Source organism: Nansenia antarctica (assembly GCF_963989245.1).
Source record: "Nansenia antarctica genome assembly, chromosome: 1".
NCBI classification, from domain to species: Eukaryota; Metazoa; Chordata; class Actinopteri; order Argentiniformes; family Microstomatidae; genus Nansenia; species Nansenia antarctica.
This window is the reverse complement of record NC_137674.1, coordinates 38,507,844-38,535,130: the sequence shown is the minus strand read 5'-3', so window position 1 is coordinate 38,535,130 and position 27,287 is coordinate 38,507,844. Positions and strand designations below refer to the sequence as shown.

The 27,287-nt window shown below is 44.9% G+C and overlaps 2 protein-coding genes across 2 annotated transcripts; one reads left to right on the top strand and one right to left on the bottom strand.

Annotated features, from left to right (window-relative positions):
- Positions 1 to 1,500: 1,500 nt before the first annotated feature.
- uggt1 (UDP-glucose glycoprotein glucosyltransferase 1) lies at positions 1,501 to 27,287 on the top strand. The gene is made up of 39 exons (XM_080548190.1): positions 1,501 to 1,532; positions 2,868 to 3,006; positions 3,405 to 3,484; positions 3,776 to 3,906; positions 4,551 to 4,663; positions 4,988 to 5,162; positions 5,391 to 5,487; positions 5,621 to 5,696; positions 5,910 to 6,010; positions 6,350 to 6,449; positions 6,576 to 6,636; positions 9,558 to 9,649; positions 10,881 to 11,031; positions 11,606 to 11,725; positions 11,888 to 11,973; positions 12,112 to 12,247; positions 16,774 to 16,905; positions 17,243 to 17,407; positions 17,610 to 17,730; positions 17,829 to 17,927; positions 18,700 to 18,794; positions 20,449 to 20,655; positions 20,842 to 20,973; positions 21,050 to 21,180; positions 21,317 to 21,412; positions 21,606 to 21,708; positions 21,961 to 22,040; positions 22,640 to 22,829; positions 22,931 to 23,089; positions 23,462 to 23,547; positions 23,742 to 23,826; positions 24,235 to 24,323; positions 24,621 to 24,810; positions 25,549 to 25,731; positions 25,914 to 26,074; positions 26,197 to 26,311; positions 26,431 to 26,547; positions 26,788 to 26,938; positions 27,050 to 27,287. Exons 2-39 carry the CDS (start codon positions 2,882 to 2,884, stop codon positions 27,067 to 27,069), a joined length of 4,551 nt encoding a protein of 1,516 aa, XP_080404316.1. The 5' UTR covers positions 1,501 to 1,532; positions 2,868 to 2,881; the 3' UTR covers positions 27,070 to 27,287.
- Positions 12,582 to 15,542, bottom strand: LOC308172219 (polyadenylate-binding protein 1A-like; the record flags this gene model as incomplete). Its single annotated transcript, XM_080547127.1, has 4 exons — positions 12,582 to 12,685; positions 13,294 to 13,396; positions 14,215 to 14,541; positions 14,667 to 15,542. The coding sequence occupies 4 exons, from the start codon at positions 15,540 to 15,542 to the stop codon at positions 12,582 to 12,584; spliced, it is 1,410 nt and encodes a 469-aa protein (XP_080403253.1).

Genomic DNA, 27,287 nt, shown 5'->3' with positions numbered 1-27,287 from the left:
ACTCGACTAACCGCCGAGATAATACTTGAGACATGTACTTCCGTAAACATACATTTTTTATTTGATTTTTTTACAATATCGGACCGACAGTCCCACATATAGTGTCTATAATGTCCGAATAGAGAATCTACCACCACCTAAAGAATGCTTATTGTACTTTGTATTGTATTTTCGCTTGCTCATTTTCCTTGTGTCTCGCTGCCTACATGTGACGTCAAAGTCATGTTGCTATTGGATACGGCTAACTATGTATATATTTTTTAATATAGGCCTATATATTAAAATTAAGGTTGACACAATGAAGGGCCACTTATTTTCTTTATTTTATATATTTTTTAATTATTAAAAAAAAAAAAAAAAAGTTTGGATCGAATGTTAGGGGGCCCCCTAGTGGCTGGGGCCCCCCCGCGGTGCGTCGCTTGCGGGCCCGTCCGCTACGCCACTGACAGGAGGCTGCAATCCGTAACTGGACCCTCTAAATCAAAAATCAGATTAAAAGACCCGAACTACCCACTGTACATACTTTGTGTTTTGTCCCCCGCCCCCACCTGTGGTGTATGTCCCCACCTGTCCTACCCGCTGTACATACCTGATGTTTTGTTGTATTGTTCTTCCCATGATGGATGTATTTTTATCTTGTAGATAGTAATAGTTATTTGTCTGTATTATCTTGTAGATAGTACTTGTTTTTTTGTCTGTCTTACATGTAACGATGAATTGAGAATCAAGGACCCCAATTGAAATAAGCCAGTGGCTTTCTTGGGTTTGTATCCTGTTAGTTGACCTTGTATGTAATATGTACTTTCATGTACCTACTTCTGCAAATCTTCTAATAAAGTCTTCAATCAATCAATCAATCAATGACCCCACAGCAACCTCAGCCGTTGAGCTGACCGCAACTGCGTATCTGGGTCTTAGCACAATGAAATAGAGGATAACTGCTGCAGACAGTAGCCTCACACTCTGGGTCTCAACCCTGCAACCTAGGTATTGAACTTTGAAGACCATCTCAACTCAGTTACAGAACAGAAGCTATACAAAATGTGGCTATAATATATGGAATTGTACTTTCTAGGTTTTTAGAGGGTTCATTTATTATTTGCACAGCATATGACTATCAATCAATACTTTTTCGCAAATCTCTGTGGAGTGCTGAACACTGATATAGAACCTAAGGCTGCAGTACCACAACATGTATGGAAATCCTAGTTACTCTAATGCAACAGATATCTGCGGGTCTCTTTTGAGCCAACATGGCTGCCTTTAGTCAGACCTATGCCGCCTTCAAGCAAATATAGATTTTCCCCCTTATTTTCAATTCAGTTTCTTTGATTATTTTCTCCACAGCTATATTCATTGAAGTACTCACACTTGAGCATAGTCACATCTTTAATATGGGCTGTACAATTACATCTTTACATAATTCTGAGCAGGCACAACTACAGTCTATCTACTTTGTAGATGTCAGCAGGACCCCGTACATCACTACCCTCGGAACATGGTTGCTGTAGGAAGTTACAAAGCCGGTTTCGGTATGTGTATTTATATTCATTTTAAAATACACAACATTTTATCGAATTCTCTCCGATAGCTACAGTTTGTCTGGGGCTGACTTATATTGTCACAAACGTATATAGTCATAAACACATCATTTCCCACGGTTTTCTGACGCTAACTAGCATGAACATTAGCCTGTGCGTGAGTAAGCTAGTTTATTTGACTAGCTTTGTTATAGAGCAGAGTTGTTACAAGAGTGTAATATATTGCAGTCGCATTAATAACATCTGAGATACATATTGTCAAAGCGTAGTTAACCTGGCAGTGACATATCACACATTGCCTCTTCTAGCTACATTAAATGGTCCTCCTTTCGCTCTGTCAGGAACATGATTGAAGCATAATGGCAAGCTATTTAAAATTAGCCAGAAATATGTGCATTTATTACAGGGGTAGCGTATATTTATTTTGCTACTTCTGATTTGTGAAAACGTTCTTGGTCCAACGTGGACTGCTCTGGTTTGCACTGTAACGTTAGTAGCTACCAAGCTATGCGGATGTGCAGCCGCAGCCTGTCAGAAGGCTCATTGGACAGTTCCTCGAGTAGCCACGCTCAACGCTCTAATTGGCTAGAAATTGTAGTGCAGTGTTTACTAGTCAAATCAAATCAAGTCAAGTGTATTCAAGCACAGGACACAGATGTAAATGGTACAATTAAATAATTGTTAGGAGCAACTTCTCAACATTGCTATTTAAATATAAGGATAGTATAACAAGAGAATAATAATAAAACACAAAAGGCAAAAAGGCAGTAAAGTACTATAGAATCAAACATAATAACAGCCAATCAATACAAGTGTAGTGGGGTTCAAAGCAGGTGTAATCAGCTTTACTGTTGCTGCTAACAGGAAGCCTAAGAGGTTTGTGCTTAGAGTAGACAGTTATCTCTTTGAACACGTCTTTACTGCTGTCCCACTTTGCCATTGAATGATATTAAGAAACCATTGCTAAACGGTCTAGACCTGCCTGGATTTATGCAGAAACTGACTGGCACCCAGTCTTGGCGTTGCAATAACAGTGAGAAAACAGACATCATGATCCTAAAAAAAATCACTAATTCTGGTCATAGTCATTATCTTGCCCTCCTCCACTCAATCTTCTCCCTTATTTCCAATCTCCTCCTCTCGTCCTCTTTCTTCTATTGCTCTCTCTCTCCCTCTCTCCCTCTCTCCTCTCTCTCTCTCTCTCTCTCTCTCTCTCTCTCTCTCTCTCTCTCTCTCTCTCTCTCTCTCTCTCTCTCTCTCTCTCTCCCTCCCCCCCCCCCCTTTTCTCTCTTCCTCTCTCTCTTCCTCTCTCTCTTCCTGTCCCAGGTGTAGGGCTTAGGATGTGGCTGTTGGCTGGCCTGCTGCTGTCCCTGCTGTCCAAGATGACTGCAGAAGGGGACTCTAAGGCTGTCACCACCACCCTTACCACCAAATGGGCCTCCACCCCTCTGCTGCTGGAAGCCAGGTACTGTATGCTTATTGGACCATAACCCCTAACTCATTGCCCTTTGATGCCATGTCAAGATTCCATGTGTTAAAGGATTGAAAACCAACTTCTACCAGACGGTATGGTTTCAGTGTGTGTCAAGTCAGGCTTTATTTAAGGTGCAATTTACCTCAAAAGCACCTCAATTTGCTTTACTATACAAAAGAAAGCAAATGTAAAAAAAATAATATGTTTATCTCTCTCCCCATCTTCATCTCTCTCTGCCCCCCCCACCACCACCACCACCACCACCACACACACACACACACACACACACACACACACACACACACACACGCACACGCACACGCACACGCACACACACACACACCTCTCTCTCTCTTCCTCCTCCTCCTCCTCCCTTGCTCCCCCATCAGTGAGTTTCTGGCCGAGGAGAATCAGGAGAAGTTCTGGGATTTCGTCGAGGCCAATCAGGACATCGGAGGGGATCATGATGGTAATGATTGTCTTCCATTGCCTTGCTTTTACTTTAATTTACATGTACAGCACTGTGTTTAGGTAACTAACAACTCCTTTCATGGTGGATGAATAACAAAAGTGTTTGTGTTCACTATGATGCTCCTGCACGGCCAAACAAATGAGAAGGATCATGAATCTGACAATTTCAGTTGATGTAGCTTTATGAGTGGGAGGTGTTCAGGATCGTCGAACTGTTGCGGACGGTTGGAAACAGTTTGAACTGCAGAAGCTTTACTGAGTATGGTTAATAAGTCTCCTCCCCTTCCAGATACAGACCAGTCCTACTACGAACTCATCTTGAAGAGAGCCAGTGCTGTGCTTACCTCCGTCCAGATTAACATGTTGAAGTTCGCTCTCTCTCTCCGATCCTATTCCTCCACAATACACTCCTTCCAACAGGTACTCATACCTACAATACCACTACACTACTACTACTACCGCTGTTAGGATATCTTGACCACAGTACTCCTACGACACAGTATGACTGTGCCACAACACTATTCATGTTACAGACTAGGGCTGCACAATATATATTGTATGTACGCGTTGTTCCATTTCGTTGTTTATTATGATACGCTTGATCGATAAAATTCTTAATGACTCAATGAATGATTCTTAATGATCAAATTCTTAATGACTAATCGATCAAATTCTTAATGACTCAATTAATGATTCTTAATGACTCAATGACCATCAATTAATTATTAATAGCCCTATGTCATATTAAGAGCATCCAAGTGTTTGGTATATTGCAAGTCATATCTCTGTTGCAATCTCTAGCAAAATGATCACAATATGATATTTTGTCCATATCGTGCAGCCCGACTGAAAGTACAACAGCATGTCGCTGTGAGTGTGTGTGTGAGTGTGTGAGTGAGTGAGTGAGTGAGTGAGTGTGTCAGTGTGTGAGTGTGTGAGAGTGTGAGAGTGTGAGTGAGTGAGTGAGTAGGTGCATGGGTGGGTGGGTGAGTAGGTGGGTGGGTGGGTGAGTACGTGCAGGGTGGGTGGAATGCGTAACCCCCTCTCTGTTTTCTGTCCTGTAGATAGCGTCTAACGAGCCTCCTCCCCCTGGCTGCTCGGCCTTCTTCAACGTCCATGGAGAGAAGTCATGTGATCCAGAGAGTTTGGCAGCGTTGCTGGAGACTGCAGCAGAACGGTACACACACACATACACATGCACACACACACCTGCACACGCACACACAGACACCCTCACATATGCACTTCCATTCTTTACACAAGCTGAATATTCCCCAGGCCCAGTTCTTAAAATTGAGTAGGTGTAAGCAATATGATGGAAGCTGCTTCCAGCGTATCAAATGGCTTGGTGGGGCTATTACCATATTGCTTACACTGACAAATGGAGGCAGGTTAAGTGTTTGGTTGGTGCAAAGACCTGACGTGGCTCTCTTTCTCTTCCTCCGTTCCTCCATTTCTCCTCTTCTCCTCTATCTCCTCCTTCTCTCCATATCTTTTCCAGACCCAAGCCGTACCTTTTCAAAGGTGATCACAAATTCCCGGGTTCCAATCCAGACACTCCTGTTGTCATCCTGTACGCTGAGATGGGAAAAGCGGAATTCCCAAAGTTTCACCAGCTGATGCTGTCCAAAGCCAACAAAGGCCTGGCTACATACGTTCTCCGCCACTACCTGAATGTAAGAACTACAGACATACGCACACAAGCATGTAAGACATAGATAGATACAGGCTCCAAGAATCACTCACATTCTCACATTTGACAAACAGTTATGCTAGAATTTGAGAATAAAGCAGGTTCAACCTCTCACAAAATGTTATTGAAATGTCATTTCATGCTCCTCCTTACATATTTATTGCAATTTTCCTATCCTCCCTGCCTGTCCTCTTTCTTCCCTCTCCTTCAGACTCAGAGCAGCAGTAAGGTGTATCTGTCGGGGTACGGGGTGGAGCTGGCCATCAAAAACCAGGAGTACAAGGCTAAGGACGACACACAGGTCCAAGGTACACACACACACACACCCCATACTACATCAATCTCACTCAGAGCCATATGATTCCTCGCACTGATTTAGATGTAGTTTAAAATGGATGGATGTATTTACGTTTGATTGATTGATGGCTGTGATCTGAATAGGGGAGGTGAATGCTACAGTGATGGGAGGGAATGACCCAGTGGATGAAGTCCAGGGATTCCTCTTTGGCAAGCTCAAGTAAGTGACCTGGGTCTGATTATAGACTCTCAATCCTACTCCCTAACCTTAGCCCCTACTCCTGGTGTGGCGTGCGCAGGGAAACATGCAATGTGTTGTTTTCAGATGACACAAGTTTTCAAACTTCTGAGAAGCCTAACCCTAAGCCCTTGTCCCCCCTGCCCCCCCCCCCCCCCCCACACACACACACTTTCTTTCTCTCTCTCTCTCCAGGACTCTGTACCCAGAGCTGAAGGAGCAGCTGAAAGAGTTGAGAAAGCACCTGGTCGAGAGCACCAATGAAATGGCTCCGCTCAAAGTCTGGCAGATGCAAGGTAGGAGTGACACACCCCCCCCCCCTCTCCCCGGATTTTTTTACACACACACACACACATGCATATTAAACAGGACCATTTGGGGGACTGCAGTGTGTTCAGCTTGTTGTTCCAGCTCAGGGCTCATTTAGCTGCACTGGTAGTAGGTGCACAGTAAAAGACCCTCCTATGGGTCTGACTGCAGCAGCAGCAGCCAGACCCACAGGCCTACTGTGTCTCATTAGCACTGTCTGTTTACTTAGACAGAGACCCCTAGGGGAGAGTGGATGTCACTGCGTCGTTACGCTCACTGTAAACACACATAATTATCAACTTTCTCTCTCCCTCCCTCCCTCTCAGATCTGAGTTTCCAGACAGCAGCTCGTATCCTGGCTGCTCCTTCTTCAGAGGCTCTCAACGTCATGAGGGACCTCAGCCAAAACTTCCCCACCAAAGCCAGGTACAGAGAACACACACACACACACACACACACACACACACACACACACATGCATTGCCAAGTTGGTGCCAAGAATTCACATTTAAATGTGTGGTTTAATGGTAAGGTCTTTCCCCTCCCCTTCAGGTCCATCACTAAAACAGCGGTCAACTCTGAGATACGCAAAGAGATAGAAGACAACCAGAAGGTGAAAGTTCATCCATCCATCCTTTTTTCATCCGTCCATCCGTTTTCACATAGAAAACTGAATATAGAGCCGTTTGCTTTTCTTCAATTTCTATTCTATATCTATATATTATCTCTCCAATGCTCCCCCTTCTACTTCCTCTAGATCTAGGTAGAAGTTGCCCTTAGGCACAGATCAAGGATTATATTAGGGTCACCTCTCTCTGAATTTCTCTTTTTCTTGTCTTTTTTTTATGAGCATATTCCTATCCAGGATTGTATAGACCTTTCCTTTTCTTTTCTTTTTACACTATTTCCTGTTTTAATTCAAAGTTGGCTATGTAATTTTCAACGCTAGTTAGAAAAATAAGAAGTTGCTATGATGATCTTTGAGCTGGTGCCAATCTAATAGTGCAAGCTGCCAGCACAGCCTGTGTAATCACCGGGGACACTCCGAACAAAAAAGAAAGTTAATGTTGCAATTATATACAACATTCACAGCCCCATGCAGCTGCCTCTGAGGAATACCACCAAGTAGTCTTTCTTTTTCTCTTTCTTTCTTTTTCCTTTTCTCTTTCTTTCTGTCTTTTTGTTTCTTCCTTATGTGATGAATTGTAAACAACCTGTGGATGAAAAGAATTCAGTGTCAAACAATGTTTTCCTGTGCAGTTAATGGAATGAGCAATCACTTTGATGTTGGTTTCTTGCTCCTCTCCCATCTAAATTACCGCAGCCTGCATTATCTTTGTGTACAGACGGGGAAAAACCAGCAAATGTTGTAATTACAAAGTTGGTGATTCATTCTGTGCGCTCCTTTCAGCAGAAGTTGATTATTGATTGTTTTGGCACGCACGCAGATGCGCACACACACACACACATTGGCAGGTGAGCACACACAGACACACACACTGGTAGGCACACGCGCACACACACACACAGTCTTTAAGGAGTAGGTGTTATATTTGTGTTAATCATGTCTGGCTGTAATTGCAGAGTCTGAATCATGATTAATATGATCGCTTTGTCCTTCTGTAATGAGATTTGGTGTAATGCGGTGTGTGAGGATTTGTGAAGATTGACTGACTAGCAAACAAGGGCAAATGAGTTTCAGTTTGTTCCCTAGGCAGAGCTTTCAGGGTGATGGGATTTATTTAAAGAGGAACTGAAGTCTAAAAACAACTTTTAGGTCAATATGGCCTTGGTGATAGTCGTATATATTATGCTTTCATTTATTTCCCAGAACAAAACATGCTTGGGCTACACGATATAGACAAAATATCATATTGATATTGCCCATATTCATATTGCGATAATTAAGGCCCTTGCACACCAACGCGTTTTTTACGCGCGTTTTTTACGTCCGTTAAAAAAATAAATTAGAACTCATGTTGTGTCAACCACGCTTGCACACCAATCCGTAATAATTCGTCCGTCAAAAAAAAAACGCAACAGGTTCGATTTTCTGCGTTTTTCGCGTCCGTCAAAAGCCTTTTGAGAGTTGTTATTGACCACTCCGCCATGGTATAGACTGGGACACGTCGTCAAATTAGAACTTTAGGACAGTTGGATTAATGTTTACAGAAGTACATGTCTCAAGTATTATCTCGCGGTTAGTCGAGTGAAAGAAAAACAACATACAGATGATAATTCACACAATATAATACCACGAAAGCGTAAGGCACTAAACAATAACATTCAGTTGGGCAGCATCACTAAACAATAACATTTATTTGGGCAGCATCCTACTCAAACTCAGGCAGGGTCCGGGCAGGTTCACACACTGTCACAGACTGTCAGTGCATCATACATCATTCAGCATGGTTAGGTATAGGCTGGCTATATATAGCTGTTTCTTTTTCTATTCTACTATTCTATTCTACTTCTGCTGTCTGCGAAACCCTGGGTATGCACCCCCCTTCCCGCGTCCCTGATTGAATGCCGAATGCATTTTCTGAGATGCGGCGCTCTTGACAGGCGGAGGTTGAAGACGCGCTTGTCCTCTTCAAAAAAAGTTCGCAACGTAAAAAAAAAACGGACTCCGCAACGGACCGGTGTGCAACGTAAAAAAAAAACGGACTCCGCAACGGACCGGTGTGCAAGGTCTCGGTGCGTAACGTTTTTTTCGGATGAAGGATTAAAAAATACGCGTGCGTAAACGCACGCATTGGTGTGCAAAGACCTTTACAGTGGGGTGCAACAATTCGGGCATCCCTAGTCAAAATGCCATTGACAATTAATATCTAAGTGAAAAGAAGCAAACCTAACCATTTCTCACCAGATCTCGGACCATTCTATCTGAACATTTTTTGGGGTCTTCCAGATATTACCTTGACTTCAATTGTTCCATTTATTTTCCATGATGTTTCTGACAGTGGAAATGGGTAGTTTGAAACGTTGCAAGTTTTTTGCAGCCTTCTCCTTGATGGCGGAAGTGAACTATATTGATTCTGACATCCTTGGACAACTGTTAGAGGAACCCATGGTTTTTAACACCAGACACAACAGCCACCGCAGTCGGATACTTTAGAAGGCATGGAGTTACTTCAGAATATATAGTTAAATCCTGGAATTATATTCACCTGACTCATACACTATACATACTGTAGCACTGAAATAGCCACCTCCACCGCCATCATCACCACCATATTCCTGATTGAGTCATCGGTCCACTACTATGCGGGGATGCTATGGTTACAAACGCTACAACAGCTCAGCAGAGGCTCATGTTCATGAGTTAATCAATTACTGAAACTTCATTTCCTAGTTTATTGTGTATACAGACGTGTCAACATTAACACAAACTAGCTCATATGTTACCAGTAGGACCCCTTTCTCTCCCTAGTGCCAGGTTCATCCATCGCCACCGTCACCTCGTTTTGTGGGACAGGCAGTAGGAGACATTGTCTTTTTCTTATTTTGTCTTCCTTCTCTCTCTCTCCGTAGTTCTTTAAAGGAACCATGGGTCTACAACCAGGAGACTCTGCTCTCTTCATCAATGGACTACATATCGACCTGGACACACAGGACATCTTCAGGTATGCACAAGCACACACACTAGGGTTGGGCAGTATTCCATTTTTGATACCGCTAAACCGTCCCCAAATGTAACCGCTGTATACAGTATTACCGCAGGATTAAAAATCACGTTGTAGGCCTTTGAGGGAGCCGCCAATTTCAAATGATGAATATAGTTGCTGCTATAAACTTAATTGATTTTCTATCCTGTTACATAAGCATTTTTTACATGTTTTTAATGTTCATGTTATGTCTATTTTTATGTGAAGCACTTGGTGCATGTCATTTCTTTGTTGTAAAGCATGTTGAACTTCTTGTATGAAAGGTGCTATACAAATAAAGTCTATTATTATTATTTTCACACAACGACAGCAGCGGGGAGCTTTGTACTCAACAACATGTTCATCCTCGCAGCGGTTAAAGGGTGATTTGATTCTCAGATGGCCATGTAAATTTGAAGTATTTCCATCTTTGGCTGTCACCTTCTTCATGCAAATCTTGCACACAGCCTCAAAACTCAAGATTTGCTGGCTCTCCCTTGTTATTCGATCAAAACCCGAAATGCTTCCACGCATTCCAATGCTTTGTGAAAAAAAGAATGCTTCAGGTCTTTTTTTTTTTAGGGACCAAGTCGCTTACGCTCGCCATTTGTTTTTCGAATTCTCCCTTCTGAGGAGAAACTGTCACGTAATACTTGATTATGATTGCTTCTAAATAGTTTTTTGACAGGTTATTTGTTTGACAAATTACATTGTTTACAAAAGGTTCTGTCATCACTTTCATAGCATCTGCAGACAGTGGTGCTGGACAAACACTCTTAAGGTGTTATAATATATATGTTACGGTACATGTGGGAATACGGTACATGTGGGAAAACTAGGATTAGGGTTAGGTGCTACGTCGACTTGGTACATGCTGGCATGTCTAACCCTAACCCTACCCCTAACCCTAACCCTACCCCTAACCGTAGCACCCTAGCACCTAACCCTAACCCTAGTTTTCCCACATGTACCGTATTCCCACATGTACCGTAACATATACAATATATGCGTGTATATATATTATATACAGTATATTTTATGACGGTATTGAAAAGGACACCGTTGCTATTTTCAAAAACCGCTGTTTACGGTATTACCATATTACCGCCCAACCCTAGCACACACACACTTCATATGCATGTATTCACACACACACACACACACACACATCTTTTTGAGACTCACATGATGTAACCTTCTGTACCAACAGTGTGTTTGAGGTTCTGCGGAGCGAGACCAGAGTGATGGAAGGTCTACGCTCTCTAATGATCGAGACGCCCTACATCCATGACATACTGAAGCTCAACGTGCAGCCCTCGGACTCAGACTACGCAGTGGACATACGCAACCCCGCTATCAACGTAAAGACATGACGTCTCACTCCATTGAATTATTGACAACGTTTAAATAGCGCCGTTCTAAACCACCCAGAGAGCTCACATTGGAAGGGGGAGAGCTCAACTGATCACTACCACTTCACTTCACTCAGCCCTGACCCCTTTCTGTCTCCCATGACCTTTCCTTCCCCTGCCTGCCTTCCTTTCATACCTATTTTACCATATATAATCGGTAGATGCAAAGTGAGATCCTTACCCTAAATCCTAACCTTAACCTTAATCGTAACCCTAACCTTAATCGTAACCCTAACCTTAATCGTAACCCTAACCTTAATTGTAACCCTAACCGTAATCCTAACCCTAACCGTAACCGTAATCACTTTCAATCTCAACTTCAATGTAGTGACGTCAATCTGGCCATCCCTGGCATCCTACTGGGCATTTACCGGTATAATCTGTCCTGATCTACAGTGGATTAGTGATTCAGTATTTCTGTGTGTGCTTCTTTGTATTGATAATCTATACTCCATGGCCTAACACAACCTCTTCCGTATTAATCTCTCTCTCTAAACGGATTATAATCTGTCTCTCCCTGTAGTGGATTAATAACTTGGAGACAGACAGCAGGTATAACTCGTGGCCCTACAACATCCAGGAGCTGCTCAGGCCGACCTTCCCCGGAGTCATCCGACAGATCCGCAAAAACCTTCATAATTTGGTGAGTCGGGTCTCCGGTGTGTCAAGAATAGGCAACTATTAGACTCAACAACGTGTGGGTAACTGGCTGTCCATAATGTAAAATGTGAGAAAATTCCAACATAATTCAACCTGTGTGTGTGCGTGTGTGTGTGTGCGTATGCGTTTGTGTGTCGGTCTGTAGGTGGTCATTTTGGATCCTACTCATGAGAGCTCTACTGAGCTACTGAGTGTTGCAGAGATGTTCTACAGCAACAACATCCCTCTCAGGTTGGTTTTACAAGATTGGACTGGTATTTATGCTTCCTGCTGGAAATTGTGCGTGGGTGCGTGCGTGCGTGTGTGCGTGCGAGACCCTGACCCTGTGCTGTGTGTCTATACCCTGTGTGTGGTGCATGTGTGTTTTAGGATAGGGCTGGTGTTTGTGGTGTCAGATGGAGAGGACATAGACGGTATGCAGGACGCAGGCGTGGCGTTACTCAGAGCCTTTAACTACATCACTGAAGAGTCGGACACTCAGACTGCCTTCGATGCCATCATAACGGTGAGTCAATAACCTCCACCACAAGGTTTATATTGTTTGACGAAAACCAATATTTTGTAGAGTAGCTATTTTGTGGAGAGAGAAAGACAGCGATGCTGAGCTGGGAGGTGCATTGCTGGTCAAGGAGGCCTTGTCTTGGCCTGGTCTATCTGGTCCAACCAGGTCTTTAACTTGTATCATTGAGGTCCAGCTTACCCTTTTCTAGACATAGCTGAGTCAATCAATTTAATTTTGTAATGAAATAATTTATTAATATTGCAATATCTTTTCAATGCTTAAATATGCTTTATCGGTGAAGTCGGTTTAAAAAGTCTGGATCTTAGCCGCTTGGAACTCAAGATGGGATGTGGCCAGATTTCTGTGCAGCCTCCTCAGCCCACTGAGCCTCCAATACAGTGACATGTAGCATGTTGTGGATGGATGAGATGGGACGTTCACCTGGAGGGAGGGAGAATAAATATCAGTAACAGTAACTGTAACAGCTAATGGGGATCCATAGAAATAAACACATAGACTCACATATCATCTGCTTCTGGTCCTCATGGGCAGCGACAGCCAGAATGGAGGCAGGGAGAGGCTCCTGGTCCTGGACATGGACAGCAGGCTGCTGGTCCTGTGGAATGGCAGCCATGAAGAATCCAGGTGGGGGAGCAACCTGGTAGAGGTTGATGTCTGGGTTGGGAACGGTGCAGACGCTGGCCATCCTCTGCATGTGCTGGTTGGTGCTGTGAGTCTGGCGCTCCTCCTTGCACTGGGCCAGGGCCACGTTCTGTGCAGCCTCCTCAGCCCACTGGGCCTCCAGCACAGCGACATTTAGCATGTTGTGGATGGGTGAGATGGGACGCTCACCTGGAGGGAGGGAGAGTAAATATCAGTAACTGTAACAGCTAATGAGGATCCATAGAAACAAACAAATAGACTCAGGATGCTTTCTCAAGGCCTGGGTAGCTGAGAGGGAAGATAATCATAATCAAATATATTTATGGCAAATCTTTGGATAGTGGTCTTGTCTCTATGTGCAGGGTGGCTTCATTAAATATACTGACCTTTGTGCGGAGAGGTGAGAGCCAGCTGGTTGGTCCGACATGGGGCAGCACAGTTCTGGGCCTGTGGCATGGCAGCCATGAAGAATCCAGGTGGGGGAGCAACCTGGTAGAGGTTGATGTCTGGGTTGGGAACGGTGCAGACGCTGGCCATCCTCTGCATGTGCTGGTTGGTTCTGTGAGCTTGGCCCTCCTCGTTGCGCTGGGCCAGGGCCACGTTCTGTACAGCCTCCTCAGCCCACTGGGCCTCCAGCACAGCGACATCTAGCATGTTGTGGATGGATGAGATGGGACTCTCACCTGGAGGGAGGGAGAGTAAATATCAGTAACAGTAACTAACAGCTAATGGGGATCCATAGAAACAAACAAATAGACTCACATATCATCTGCTTCTGGTCCTCATGGGCAGCGACAGCCAGAATGGAGGCAGGGAGAGGCTCCTGGTCCTGGACATGGACAGCAGGCTGCTGGGCCTGTGGCATGGCAGCCATGAAGAATCCAGGTGGGGGAGCAACCTGGTAGAGGTTGATGTCTGTGTTGGGAACGGTGCAGACGCTGGCCATCCTCTGCATGTGCTGGTTGGTGCTGTGAGCTTGGCCCTCCTCGTTGCGCTGGGCCAGGGCCACGTTCTGTACAGCCTCCTCAGCCCACTGGGCCTCCAGCACAGCGACATCTAGCATGTTGTGGATGGATGAGATGGGACTCTCACCTGGAGGGAGGGAGAGTAAATATCAGTAACAGTAACTAACAGCTAATGGGGATCCATAGAAACAAACAAATAGACTCACATATCATCTGCTTCTGGTCCTCATGGGCAGCGACAGCCAGAATGGAATAAGGGAGAGGCTCTTGGTCCTGGACATGGACAGCAGGCTGCTGGGCCTGTGGCATGGCAGCCATGAAGAATCCAGGTGGGGGAGCAACCTGGTAGAGGTTAATGTCTGGGTTGGGAACGGTGCAGACGCTGGCCATCCTCTGCATGTGCTGGTTGGTTGTGTGAGTCTGGCGCTCCTCCTTGCTCTGGGCCAGGACCACATACAGGGGCTTGGTGGCCACGATGCGGCCGTTCATCTCAGTCACAGCCTTGGTGGCCGCCTCAGGGGAGGAGAAGCACACAAAGCCAAATCCCTTGCTGCGTCCACCCTCCATCATCACCTTTGCACTGGTGATTGTTCCAAAGTGGGAGAACTCTTTGTGCAGCTGCTCATCATCCAAGCAGTCATGCAAGTTCTTCACATACAGGTTGACACCCTGGTAGAGAGAAACCCTGTTTAGTGAGATGTTTTTCATCCCTCAAATACATCAACAATGTTTACCATGACTATCAACTTATTTTACTTATACAGTATATGTATATTTTTTTCATAAACACACACCTGGTATCTGGTCCTGCAGCCCTGCTTTATCTGCTCAAACTGGCGCTTCAGCACAGTCTGGCGCTCTCCTCTCTTCAGGGCACGGCCCACGTAGATCCATCTCCCATTTATCTCCTGGCCATTCATCTCATCAATGGCTCTCTTGGCATCTTCATGCCTTTCGAAGTTGACAAATCCAAAACCCATGGATTTACCAGCGCCATCAGTCATGACACGGACGCTCAGGGCTGGTCCAAATCTTTCAAACCTCTCCTTAAGGCGTTGGTCATCCATATCCTCTCCAAAGTTTTTGATGTAAATATTTGTGAACTCTCGAGCCCTGGATCCAAGTTCAGCCTCTCGTTCATCGCAAGATGTGAATTGTCCAATAAACACTTTTCTGCCACTCAATAACATGCCATTGAGTCTCTTAATAGCTCTCTCAGTGGCCTCCTGGGTATTATACTGCACAAAGCCATAGCCTTTAGAGCCATTCTCATCAGATACTACCTTGCAGGAAAGGATGTCCCCAAACTCAGAGAACATGTCGTAGAGGTGCTTGCTGTCAAAAGTCTCCACTAAATTCTTGATGAAGATGTTACCGACCCCACTATTCCTCAGAGAAGGGTCACGCTGAGACCACATGATGCGCATAGGTCTTCCATTGACGTCATCAAAGTTCATGGTGTCCAGGGCACGCTCTGCGTCAGCTTGCTGTTGAAAGTTGACATAGGCATACCCAAGAGATTGGCGTGTTAGCAAATCCCTGCACACTCTTATAGAGATGATTGGACCAGAAGGGCTGAATTTCTCATGCAGCATTCCCTCAGTGGTGTCCCTGTGGAGATCTCCTACATACAAGGAGGCCATCGATTGAATAGACGCACTAGGATTCATGTCTGCTGACTGTAAGATTGGAAAAAGTTTGGAAAAGTTTGTGAAACAAATAACTGTCTATCTATCTAGCTCTTCACAGAGGACTTGCAGGTAAATGAAACAGCATGTGTACTGCAGATGGATTCTAGAAGCCCAGCTTCCCAGAATTCTAACTTCAGTCATTGTTACATCACAGACCATAGCCAGGGTCCATTTAGAGGCCCTTAAGCATGTCTTTCCCAGAGAGAGAGAGTTGACCATATTACACATAGCTGCAACGTTTGCAGGAAAAGCACTATGCAAATAAAAAGTTATTATTATGATTATTATTATTATGATTATTATGATTATTATTATTATTATGATTATGATTATGATTATTATATTAATCACAAGTCATTTCACAGCAATCGGATTGGTTGAATTATGTCTTAAAACCACCAAGGTCATGTCCTCTGTGTGTCTCAATGGGAGCTACAGTCCTGGTCCATCCATGTTGGTAGAGCCTTCTGAAAAATCATTTCATAGAACACTTTGAAAGAAGTTGAAACATTTGAAACAATGTAACTATTTATTGAACTAATAGATATTTCTTTGTTCATTCTCTAAACAACTGTTCAACTTAAGTTGAATTCAGCACATTATCAAATGTTTAAATAACTTTAACTTTCTTTTTTTAACTACACTTTGCACATAACTGTGTAGACAGAGAGCTTCAGATGTAAGACTGACAAACAGTCAGATATTGCTTCCAGCTGTTTTACTTTTTCTTTTCAGTAAACCTCATTATGGTTTATGGATACCCAAGTATATCAAAGTTAGCGTTGTTTTGGAGCCCAAAATACCATAACTGTCCCATCTCACTCCTGTGTAATACTGCTATAACTACATCTCACTGCTGTGTACTACTGCTATAACTACATCTCACTGCTGTGTACTACTGCTATAACTACATCTCACTGCTGTGTACTACTGATATAACTACATCTCACTGCTGTGTAATACTGATATAACTACATCTCACTGCTGTGTAATACTGATATAACTACATCTCACTGCTGTGTACTACTGATATAACTACATCTCACTGCTGTGTAATACTGATATAACTACATCTCACTGCTGTATTCTGTAGGTCAAAATGTTGCCATCTCTCTTCCGCTTTCTTCTAACCCCATCCTCTCTCTCTCTCCCTCTCTCTCTTCGTCTTCCTCTCCTTCTTTCTCCCCATCCCCCTGTGTCTCTTGCGTAGATGTATAGCCACGTCATAATCGGAGAGACGTTGCGAGTGGGGGATGTTGTCAAGGTGTTGGAGAAGAGGTACCCCTACGTGGAGGTCAGCAGCATCCTGGGAGCAGACTCCACCTACGACGACAACAGGAAGGTAAGAGACCAGAGCAGAACGCCACACTTCCTGTCAACACAGCCCCGCCCCTGTGTCTTGGATAGCGTTAGGGGGCTGGCTACGTATCCAATCGGATAGTGACTTAATGCGTATTATGTTTTTGTCAGCAGACAAGTCTGGTCAGCACCGTAGCTTTGTAGGACTCAGACTGAATATTGTGGGGCTTTCACTCAGCCCACCCAACATGTGGAAGTGGAGTAATGCAATGAGAGATATGATGATGCGCATCAGTTGATCAAACATTCCAGTGCCACAGCTGATAAGAGGCTTCCCTCACCTCTCTCTCTCACCCGTCTCTCTCTCCCATGTCTCTCAGGAAGGGCGTGGTTACTATGAGCAGACGGGGGTAGGTCCGTTGCCAGTGGTGATGTACAACGGGATGCCTTATCAACGAGAACAGCTGGATCCTGACGAGCTAGAGACTATCACCATGCACAAGATCCTGGAGACCACCTCCTTGTTCCAGAGAGCAGTCTACCTGGTGAGACACACACACACACACACACACACACACACACACACACACACAGACACACTCACAGGCTTCTGGAGACCACCTCCTTCTACCAGAGAGCAGTCTATGAGTTGCACACACACTCACACTCACACACACACACACACACACACACACACACACACACGCACACACACACACTGACTCCTGTTGTTGTGTCTGCTCATAGGGTGAGCTGGCTACTGATCATGACGTTGTGGACTACATCATGAACCAGCCAAACGTAGTCCCCCGGATCAACCCCAGAATACTGTCTACCAGCAGAACCTACCTGGACCTGTCCAATACCAGTGAGTAGCCCACACACACACACACACACACACACACACACACACACACACACACACACACACAAACACACAATTTACTCTGTCCTCTTTCTCTGTAGATAACCACTACATAGACGACTATGCTCGCTTTCTGTTCCTGGACACGAAAGAGATGAGCACCAGTGTGGCCAACAGCATGAACTACATGACCAAGAAAGGTGAGAGAAAGGGACTGTTTGGACCACTCACTCAAAAGAACTGCATGTCAGGGACAACAAGCACGACTCACACGTCCCTGCCGTCCCTACCTCAAACTCCCACTGGTGGGTCTTTGATTGGAAGTGCTGATAGGACCATTTATGAGGGTGGAATGAAGCGTTCATGCAATCTCGCGTTAAAATAATATCCCTTCCGAGTCAAAGTGTCAGAGTTATAGATCTTCCTATTGGTTGATTTTGATACTCTTCGAGTTGGAAACTCTGGTATCATGTTTTCCAAGTTGGAAAGTTTTCCTAGTTTCGTGCGCACAACGGCACTTAAGTCTTGGCCCCCGACCCTAAATATGTCTGTGTATTCTCTCTGCTCCCTCTGTCCGTTTCTCCTTTTCTTTTCCTGTATCAGGGATGACCCGCGCCAGTCAGCATGGTAATCCTCTCCTCTCTTTTTCTGCTCTATTTCTCTCTCTCCCTCTCTCTCTCTCTGTCTTACCTATTTTTCCCCCCCTCTCTCTCTTTTTCGCTCTCTCTCCATCTGTGCGTGGACAGTTGAGACAACAACATTCTGGGTCGTGTGAATTCACTGAACATCATTCCTCACCTTGCATTAAAACCCCTTGTTGTTTGTGAAGACATAATATATGCCATGTTGACATTTCTCAGAGTGCATTGTTTCCTCATTTAGCATGTTTGGATTTGTGGACATGAGGGATACGTGTTGTTTGTTGGGATACGTGTTGTTTGATATCCTCCCCTTCTCCTCTCTGGTCATCAGATGATAGTTACGTCCGTCCAGTGACATTCTGGGTGGTGGGAGACTTTGACCAGCCGTCAGGACGCCAGCTCCTCTATGACGCCATCAGGCACATGGTAAGCACTTAAGCACTTTGAGCCCTCTATGAGGGGTTGTACATGTTAGTGCATGGAGCCAGATTGATCGAAGGCACCTGTGTAAAAATACTACAGCAAATACCACTCTGAAAACGACCTTCTCACTTGGTGCCACAGAGGTTATGTTGTCATATCTATCCATCTTGTGCACTAAGCCTGGCTCAATAGCAGTGGCGACTGCTAAAACTGAGGTGATATTAGAATAATCTCAATCGCTTTCCTAGTAGACAGCTGTAGTAGTTAGCTGGCATCAGATGCCAGCCAATATTAGCTTCAAACCCCGTCACTCAGGGTTTCACACACAATGTACAGTTTATATTGAGAAAGCAATATAAGCAATATACGATTTATATTGAGGTAATTACATTTACATTAAAAAAAAATCCATCTGTACCGACAACAAATTCCACCGACCTTGGTCGTGTGGTCATTAAACGATTAATTCATTAATTCATATATTTTAACCATTTAACAGATGCTTTTATCCAAAGCAATTTACAATTAGAGATTACAGGGATAGTCTCCCTGGATTAATTTAGGGCTAGGCTAAGTACCATTTTTTTACCGTCCCAAAATGTTCTGCAGTGCCTAAATACAACTCAGCATAAAGTTAATATATACTTCAGTTTTCTCATTAGTATTGTATAGTTTTGTCAATAACCTGTCAACTACCCTATTTGTGATTTATTGGCTAAAAGAGACTTATACCAATAGCAGTCCAACTAGGAAGAATTAACAACTAGGACCATTCTTAGTTCACCAGAACAGTGCAGAGAACACTTATTGTCAGAAGACACTTACCCTCAACTCAGGCATTGGTGCCAGGGGTCGGAACATCTGTGGCTGTGAAGTCTCACATCTAGATGCTAAGCATATCCACCATACTCTGTTTCTCACGTGTCAAGTACATAGATAGAGGTATACATATAATCACCTGCTCTCATTTAGTATGGGTTCACATAGGATAATGGCACACACAGGATAATAAATGAATCCACCTAGTGCAGAGCTGGAACAAATACAGGACCTGTATACTCTTGCCTACTCCTCTTCATCCCCCTGACTTTGGGACATGAGCCCACAATGAGCTCCCTCTCCTTCTTCCTGCATGGTCATGCATTACTGGAGCCCTGACTAAACAACAGGCGTAATGAAATATCCGTAATTCATGCATACTGTAAAGAATGCCATGTAATAACTAATAATTGCTTTTAAAAAAGGATTTGGAATTATGCTGACAACAATATATAGGGAAAAACGTGGTGAATTGGTGGAACAAAAAAAACATTCTGTACTGTATTGCGGTGGTTGTGGCTAGAAACCATGGGGCTTATAAATTAGACCTCATCCTCCTAAAAATGAAAAGAACAAAAGACATTTAAGCCATGGTGTTAAGATGGTGATTTTCTAGGTGTCTCAGAGTTGTGCTTGTAGTTTTTGTCTTGCGGTTGACCGCTTTGTTGTTGTTGTTGTTGTTTGAATGCCCCTTTAATCTCACATCTGCTTTGCTTGTCTCCAATGGGTCTTGATACTGAGTAGCTATATCGTTAGTGAAAGACCAGCGGTCCCATTCATAGTCTGTTATCCATGAACCCTCAAACCAGACAAACTCACTCGACCCTCCTTCTGACAGAAAACCAGTAACAACGTTCGATTGGGCATGATCAACAACCCCTCTGACAGCCCCGCCATGGAGACAAGCCGTGTGGCGCGGGCTATCTGGGCAGCCATGCAGACCCAGACAGCCAACAACGCCAAGAACTTCATCACCAAGCTGGCCAAGGAGGAGACCGCTAAAGCCCTTGATGGAGGGACAGACGTGACAGAGTTTGCTGTGGGGGTAAGGAGTTTATATATAAACAAACACACACACACACACACACACACACACACACACACAAACACTTGCATACACAGTCACATCCTTGAATAAATGTTCTACTTTGTGTGTGTGTGTGTGTGTGTGTGTGTGTGTGTGTGTGTGTGTGTGTGTGTGTGTGTGTCTCTCTCTCTCTCTCCTCTGTAGGGTATGGATGTGAAACTGTTTAAGAGTGCGTATGAAGGTCCTAAGTTTGACTTCCTGCTATCCCATGCTGCCTACTGCAGAGATGTGCTCAAACTGAAGAAAGGCCAGAGGGCAGTCATCAGCAACGGACGGGTAAGTGGTGTGGACACACACACGCACACACACGCACTTGAAAACGATTACTTAAGGATTGCTCCCTGCTTTTTAGATCATTGGTCCACTAGAGGACGGGGAGGTCTTTAATCAGGACGACTACCTCCTATTGGAGAGTATCATCCTGAAGACGTCGGGAGAACGAATCAAAACCAAGGTCCAGCAGTTTGGGGTAGAGGAGGACAGGTAATGCTGCCCAATGAACTCCCTTCACCTGAACTATCAATCATTTCACTGGGCGAAAAGCCTTTATCCATTATGTGCAAACTCAAGTATAGTTGCTTATATGAAATCCTGAAAAAAAGTGAAACCTGTTTTCCAGGGCCAGTGACCTGGTGATGAAGGTGGACTCTCTGCTCTCCTCTCAGCCCAAAGGAGAGGCCAGGGTAGACTACGCCTTCGCTGATGACCGCTACAGGTAACCTCAAACTAACGTTGATATAAAACGTTATCAGAACCATTATGTACCTTCAAGGCCCAATTTTACCCTAGCACACAAGTAAAACCACAAAGATACAATTTTTATTAATCTCCCTTCTCCCCTGCTTTGTCTCTGTCTCTAAACGTCCTGTTTATTTATTTCTGGTCACTGATTGGTTGTTTTCCCGCAGTGCTGTGAAGATCCGACCCTCTGAGGGGGAAGTGTATTTTGACATAGTTGCTGTGCTAGACCCTGTTACCAGGGACGCCCAGAAACTAGCTCCGCTTCTATTGGTAGGTAGAACGTATAATCTCCTCTCCTATTGGTGGGTGCCAGTTCCAAGCCATCCCCCACCCGCCTCCCCTTTGTGCTGAAGAAGAATCACTCTCACTGTCTTTTATGATTATTTGCAAATTCCAATTTATTTTCCACTCTTTTGCTCTTCACCACTCCCCCATCTCTCTCTCTCTCTCTCTCTCTCTCTCTCTCTCTCTCTCTCTCTCTCTCTCTCTCTCTCTCTCTCTCTCTCTCTCTCTCTCTCTCAGGTGTTGAAGAAGTTGGTGAATGTTAATCTGCGGGTGTTTATGAACTGCCAGTCCAAACTCTCCGACCTGCCTTTGAAAAGGTGAGCTGAGCACACAATCCCCTGACTCTCACATCTCTGTTACTAAATGTGATTTGCTAAGTTAATTAAGTGTAATATACTTTTCATGGTGCCCAGCCCATGGACATTGTCAACACATTGTTTGTTAGAATCTGATCCAACGCCCCGCGGTGGTGTAGCGGTCTACGCACTGGCCACTAGTGCATGCTGCCCACCGGGGCCGGGGTTCGTATCCCGGCTCGCCAGATCCAGATATGGCTGGGGCACACACGGGAAGCGGCATATTGGGCGGCCGCTTCCGAGGGCGGTATAGGAGTATTTCTGGACAAGGATCCGTCGCGCAACAGCGCCCCCGGGGTGCCGGAATAACGGCGCTGGGCTCGAGGAGCCAGTCAGCTAGTCTGCCTGGCGGCCTCTTCTGGGACTGCCGGCCACGGGGTCGTGCGGCGGATCCTATGCAATAGGCAGGGGATAATTGGATGCTAGGTTGGGTTCAATTGGCTACCAAATTGGGTGAAAAAGGGATAAAATCTGAAAAACAAATTTATTAAAAAAAAGAATCTGATCCAAGTCATGTCTGTCTGTCTTAACTCCCTGTCCCCCTGTCTGTCCTGCTCTAGTTTCTACCGGTATGTGTTGGAGCCAGAGGTGGTGTTCCAGGCTGATGGTAGCTTCTCTCCGGGCCCACTGGCTAAGTTCCTGGACATGCCTCACACACCTCTCTTCACCCTCAACCTCAACACTCCAGAGAGCTGGATGGTGGAGTCTGTCCGCACACGCTACGACCTGGATAATATCTACCTGGAAGAGGTGTGTGTGTGTGTGTGTGTGCGTGCGTGCGTGCGTGCGTGCGTGCGTGCGTGTGTGCGTGCGTGCGCTAAAGGTTGTGTTATGGTTTTGTATTGGTTCAGGTGGACAGTATCGTAGCAGCTGAGTATGAGTTGGAGCACCTACTCCTGGAGGGTCACTGTTTCGACGTCAGTACGGGCCAGCCCCCCCGCGGCCTGCAGTTCACCTTAGGAACCGCCTCCGACCCAGTCATCGTAGACACCATCGTCATGGCAAACCTGGTATGTGATCCTGTGACCTTTCTGACCTATGACGTCCGACCTCCTAACCTTCTTCCCTGTCCACCATTTTATTGGAACCATCCTTGCGTGCCGCCATAGTAACATTTTATGTCAGTTTTTTTCCACAGGAAAAAAGTAAAAAGTACAGGATAAAAGCGTTCGGTGCTTATTCTAGCTGGCTTTCGTTCGCACTCTGGAGTTGTATGTAGGCTACTTTACTCTACTTTGATAACAGGAAATGAGGGACATAACTTCCATCCAAGTCAATCAAATCTTTGAGGCCTTGATTAATTTCTTACCACATTAGCTGGTACAGATGGCTAGAGATTAGTGAAGAGATGTTTACCCTCTGTGCTGTTTTCTTTCCCACAGGGTTACTTCCAGTTGAAGGCTAACCCAGGAGCCTGGATCTTGAAACTGAGGAAAGGACGATCTGAGGACATCTATAAGATCTACAGGTGAGATGCCCACCGCCATATAGCCAGAGAGAAATGCTGAAAAATGAATTTAACTATTAAAGCAGCTCCATATACGGTACCCAGAATGTTATGTGAACGTTAACTTTATGTTCTCTATCAATCATAACTTTTATGTTCTCTATCTAATCCAATACCCCTGGATGCACACACACACACACACCCTCCCCCTACAGTCATGAAGGCACTGACTCGCTGGCAGATGCCGATGACCTCATCGTGGTACTGAACAACTTCAAGAGCAGAATCATCAAGGTCAAGGTAGGTTCTGAATCCTATGGATGCATCTTCTCTTGCCATGTCTACATAAAGCATGTTTGAAAGTGTGATGTATTGATCAATTAAATCTATCGATGTAAGTATAATACTTGGTCTATATTGAATTTTTTATTTATTGTTGTTATTAGGAATACCTTTAGGAGCAGTGGTAATGTTAATAGTAGTAAGACTATTATCATTTATTATTTTTCTTAGTTTCTTGCCTATTGTTTTCTTCTGTTTCCACATGTTAATTTGAAGTGCTGTAATTTCATACAGGCCCCCCTCGAAAACGAGATGATGCATCTCAATGGATTTAAACCTTTCAACAGGATTTCAAATAAATGATAGACATTATGTCACCGATTGACATGTGTATGTTCATGAATGTATGTATGTTTGTTTGTTCAGGTCCAGAAGAAGCCAGAGAAATTCAATGAGGACCTCTTGAGTGATGAATCCCCAGAGGACGAGTCTGGCTTCTGGAATTCTCTCACCAGGTAAGGCTGGTAAAGTCCACAAGTCATAGATTTATGTTAAAGTAAACTAATGAAAATAGATCTCTCTCTCTCTGTCACACACTCCATCTATCTATCACTCTCAACAGATGTTGTGCTGCTGTGTTCTGTGGCTTGTTTTTGGTGTTGGGGAGCGTTTTTTAAGGCAGGATGGAAGGGTTTTGGGGTGTTGCGGGTGTAAACATTAAGGTATGTTCATTTTTAAGTGACAATGTCTCAATAAAGAGCGTCAAAGTCTTTCTCTCTCTCTCTCTCTCTCTCTCTCTCTCTCTCTCTCAGAGGGTTCACTGGTGGGGTGAAGACGGAGGACAATAAGCAGGAGAAGGATGACGTCATCAACATCTTCTCCGTGGCGTCTGGACACCTGTACGAGCGGTTCCTCAGGATCATGATGCTGTCGGTTCTGAAGAACACTAAAACTCCCGTCAAGTTCTGGTTCCTCAAGAACTACCTGTCCCCTGCATTTAAGGTACGACTTTTCACCAAGAGCTGGACAAGTCCATATGTAGTCAATGCGTCTATTTGCCTTAACCTCTCTGACTCTCAGAGCTACAGTAGAGGGGAGAAACAAAACAACCTCACAGGGTTACACAGCGCCTTGTATCACTTCAGCGCTAGATCTGGACTGCACTTATATAGCGCCTTATTCCAAAGCACTTTACAACGGTCTCACCCATTCACACACCAATGGCGGCAAGCTACCCGCCCGCTCATTGGGAGCAATTTGGGGTCGACACGTGGACAGGAGGAGCCGGGGATCGAACCGCCGACCTTGCAATCATTAGACGCCGACTCTACCTCCCGAGCCACAGCCGACCCTATAGTGTCTCACTACAGTAAATCTCAGAAAGAAAGAAGAATCTTCTGTCATAGCGAACTAGACTATGGTCAGGAAGCCCGATCGATTCTGAGATAATGGCATATGCAATTTATGACATTATATTAGGTGACAGGTTCACAATTGTACCTTTTTATGAGAGTAATTTCCCATATTTGCAGTTGTTCCCATTTAACTTCAACTCCCAATCGCATCTTTTATTGTAGTCTACTGTGTTGTTTTATTTCTTTGTTTATGTACTGTTTTCTTGATGTTGTCATGGTGACAGGGTGTGTGGATACGTTTTGACACTTGAAGTCCAAACAGTAAAGATCCGGTGTGTGTGTGTGTGTGTGTGTGTGTGCGTCCGTCCGTCCGTCCGTCCGACAGGAGTTCATCCCCCACATGGCAGAAGAGTATGGTTTCCAGTATGAGCTGGTGCAGTACAAGTGGCCCCGGTGGCTCCACCAACAGACAGAGAAACAGAGGATCATCTGGGGATATAAGATCCTCTTCCTGGACGTCCTGTTTCCACTGGCTGTCGACAAGTTCCTGTTTGTGGATGCTGACCAGGTAACACATGCACGCACACACACACACACACACACACACACACCTGTCTCCTCTTTCAGAAAGTGTGTACAGATTCATAAGCATCATTTCGACTTTGATTATGTCCCTTTGGATACCCTCTTAACCGTGCGTCAAAACACTCTCTTCCTCTCTTATTCCACCCCTTCCATGTCCCCTGTCAGATTGTGCGGACAGACTTGAAGGAGCTGCGTGACTTTGACTTGGAGGGCGCTCCGTATGGGTACACTCCATTCTGTGAGAGCAGGAGAGAGATGGACGGATACCGCTTCTGGAAGACGGGATACTGGGCCAGCCACCTCAATGGGCGCAAATACCACATCAGGTATCCTGTGTATCTGTGTTTGGGTGTGTAAGCTGTTAGGGCTCTAAAGCCTCTTCCCTACAGCCAAATGTATATTCAGACCTGTATTCCCTCCCCCTCTCCCTCCCTCCCTCCCTCCACAGTGCTCTCTATGTGGTAGATCTGAAGAAGTTCCGTAAGATTGCGGCAGGAGACCGCCTCAGAGGACAGTACCAGGGTCTCAGCCAAGACCCCAACAGCCTGTCCAACCTCGACCAGGTGTGTGTGTGTGTGTGTGTGTGTGTGTGTGTGTGTGTGTGTGTGTGTGTGTGTAGTTCTAACACCTCTTTCTGTCTCTCCCCCTCTCTCCCTCCCTGCCTCTTTCTCTCTATCTCCAGGATCTACCCAACAACATGATCCACCAGGTGCCCATCAAATCTCTCCCTCAGGAGTGGCTGTGGTGCGAGACCTGGTGTGATGACACCTCTAAGAAGAAGGCCAAAACCATAGATCTGGTATTCATTTTCATTTAATTCCAATCATTTATTTGAATAGGGAGGGACAGATACAGACAAAACAGATATCAGATATGATAAAGGAACAACAGTCGGAGTTGCACCTGAACTCTTTAGTGTGCGCTCATTTCCAGCATCCGTGTGTGAGTGTGAGTGTGAGTGTGCGTGTGCGTGCGTGCGTGCGTGGGTGCAGGGCATTTCCCAGTTGAGTATCTGAACCATGTCTCCCTATCTCTGCAGTGTAACAACCCCAGGACCAAGGAGCCCAAGCTGCAGGCAGCAGTCCGTATCGTGGCAGAGTGGAGCGACTACGACCAGGAGATCAAACGCTTCCAGACCAGAGTACAGGAGAGAGGAGCAGACAACACAGAACAACAGAAGGAGGACACAGGTACACACACACACACACATGTGGGTCATTCCATAAATTAAGGGGCCAATTACAGTTTTGTGGATGGACATTTTTTTAAATTGTGTGTGTGTGTGTCTGTCTCTCTTTCAGATACTCACACAGAGCTGTGATTGGCTGTGCTGTAACAGTGATGAGGATGGGACTCTGTTTAAAGAGTCTGCTCTATGGAGAAGCTCCTTTCCTCTGGGTCCTGGATGACCACTGACAGACTAACGGGACACAAACCAACGCTGATTCAACCATTCTTTTCCTTCTCTTTGTTGTTTTTTTTAACTGATATGTGTGGGTATTCAGTCATGATCAGGGGATAAAGGGAGGAGAGAAAGAA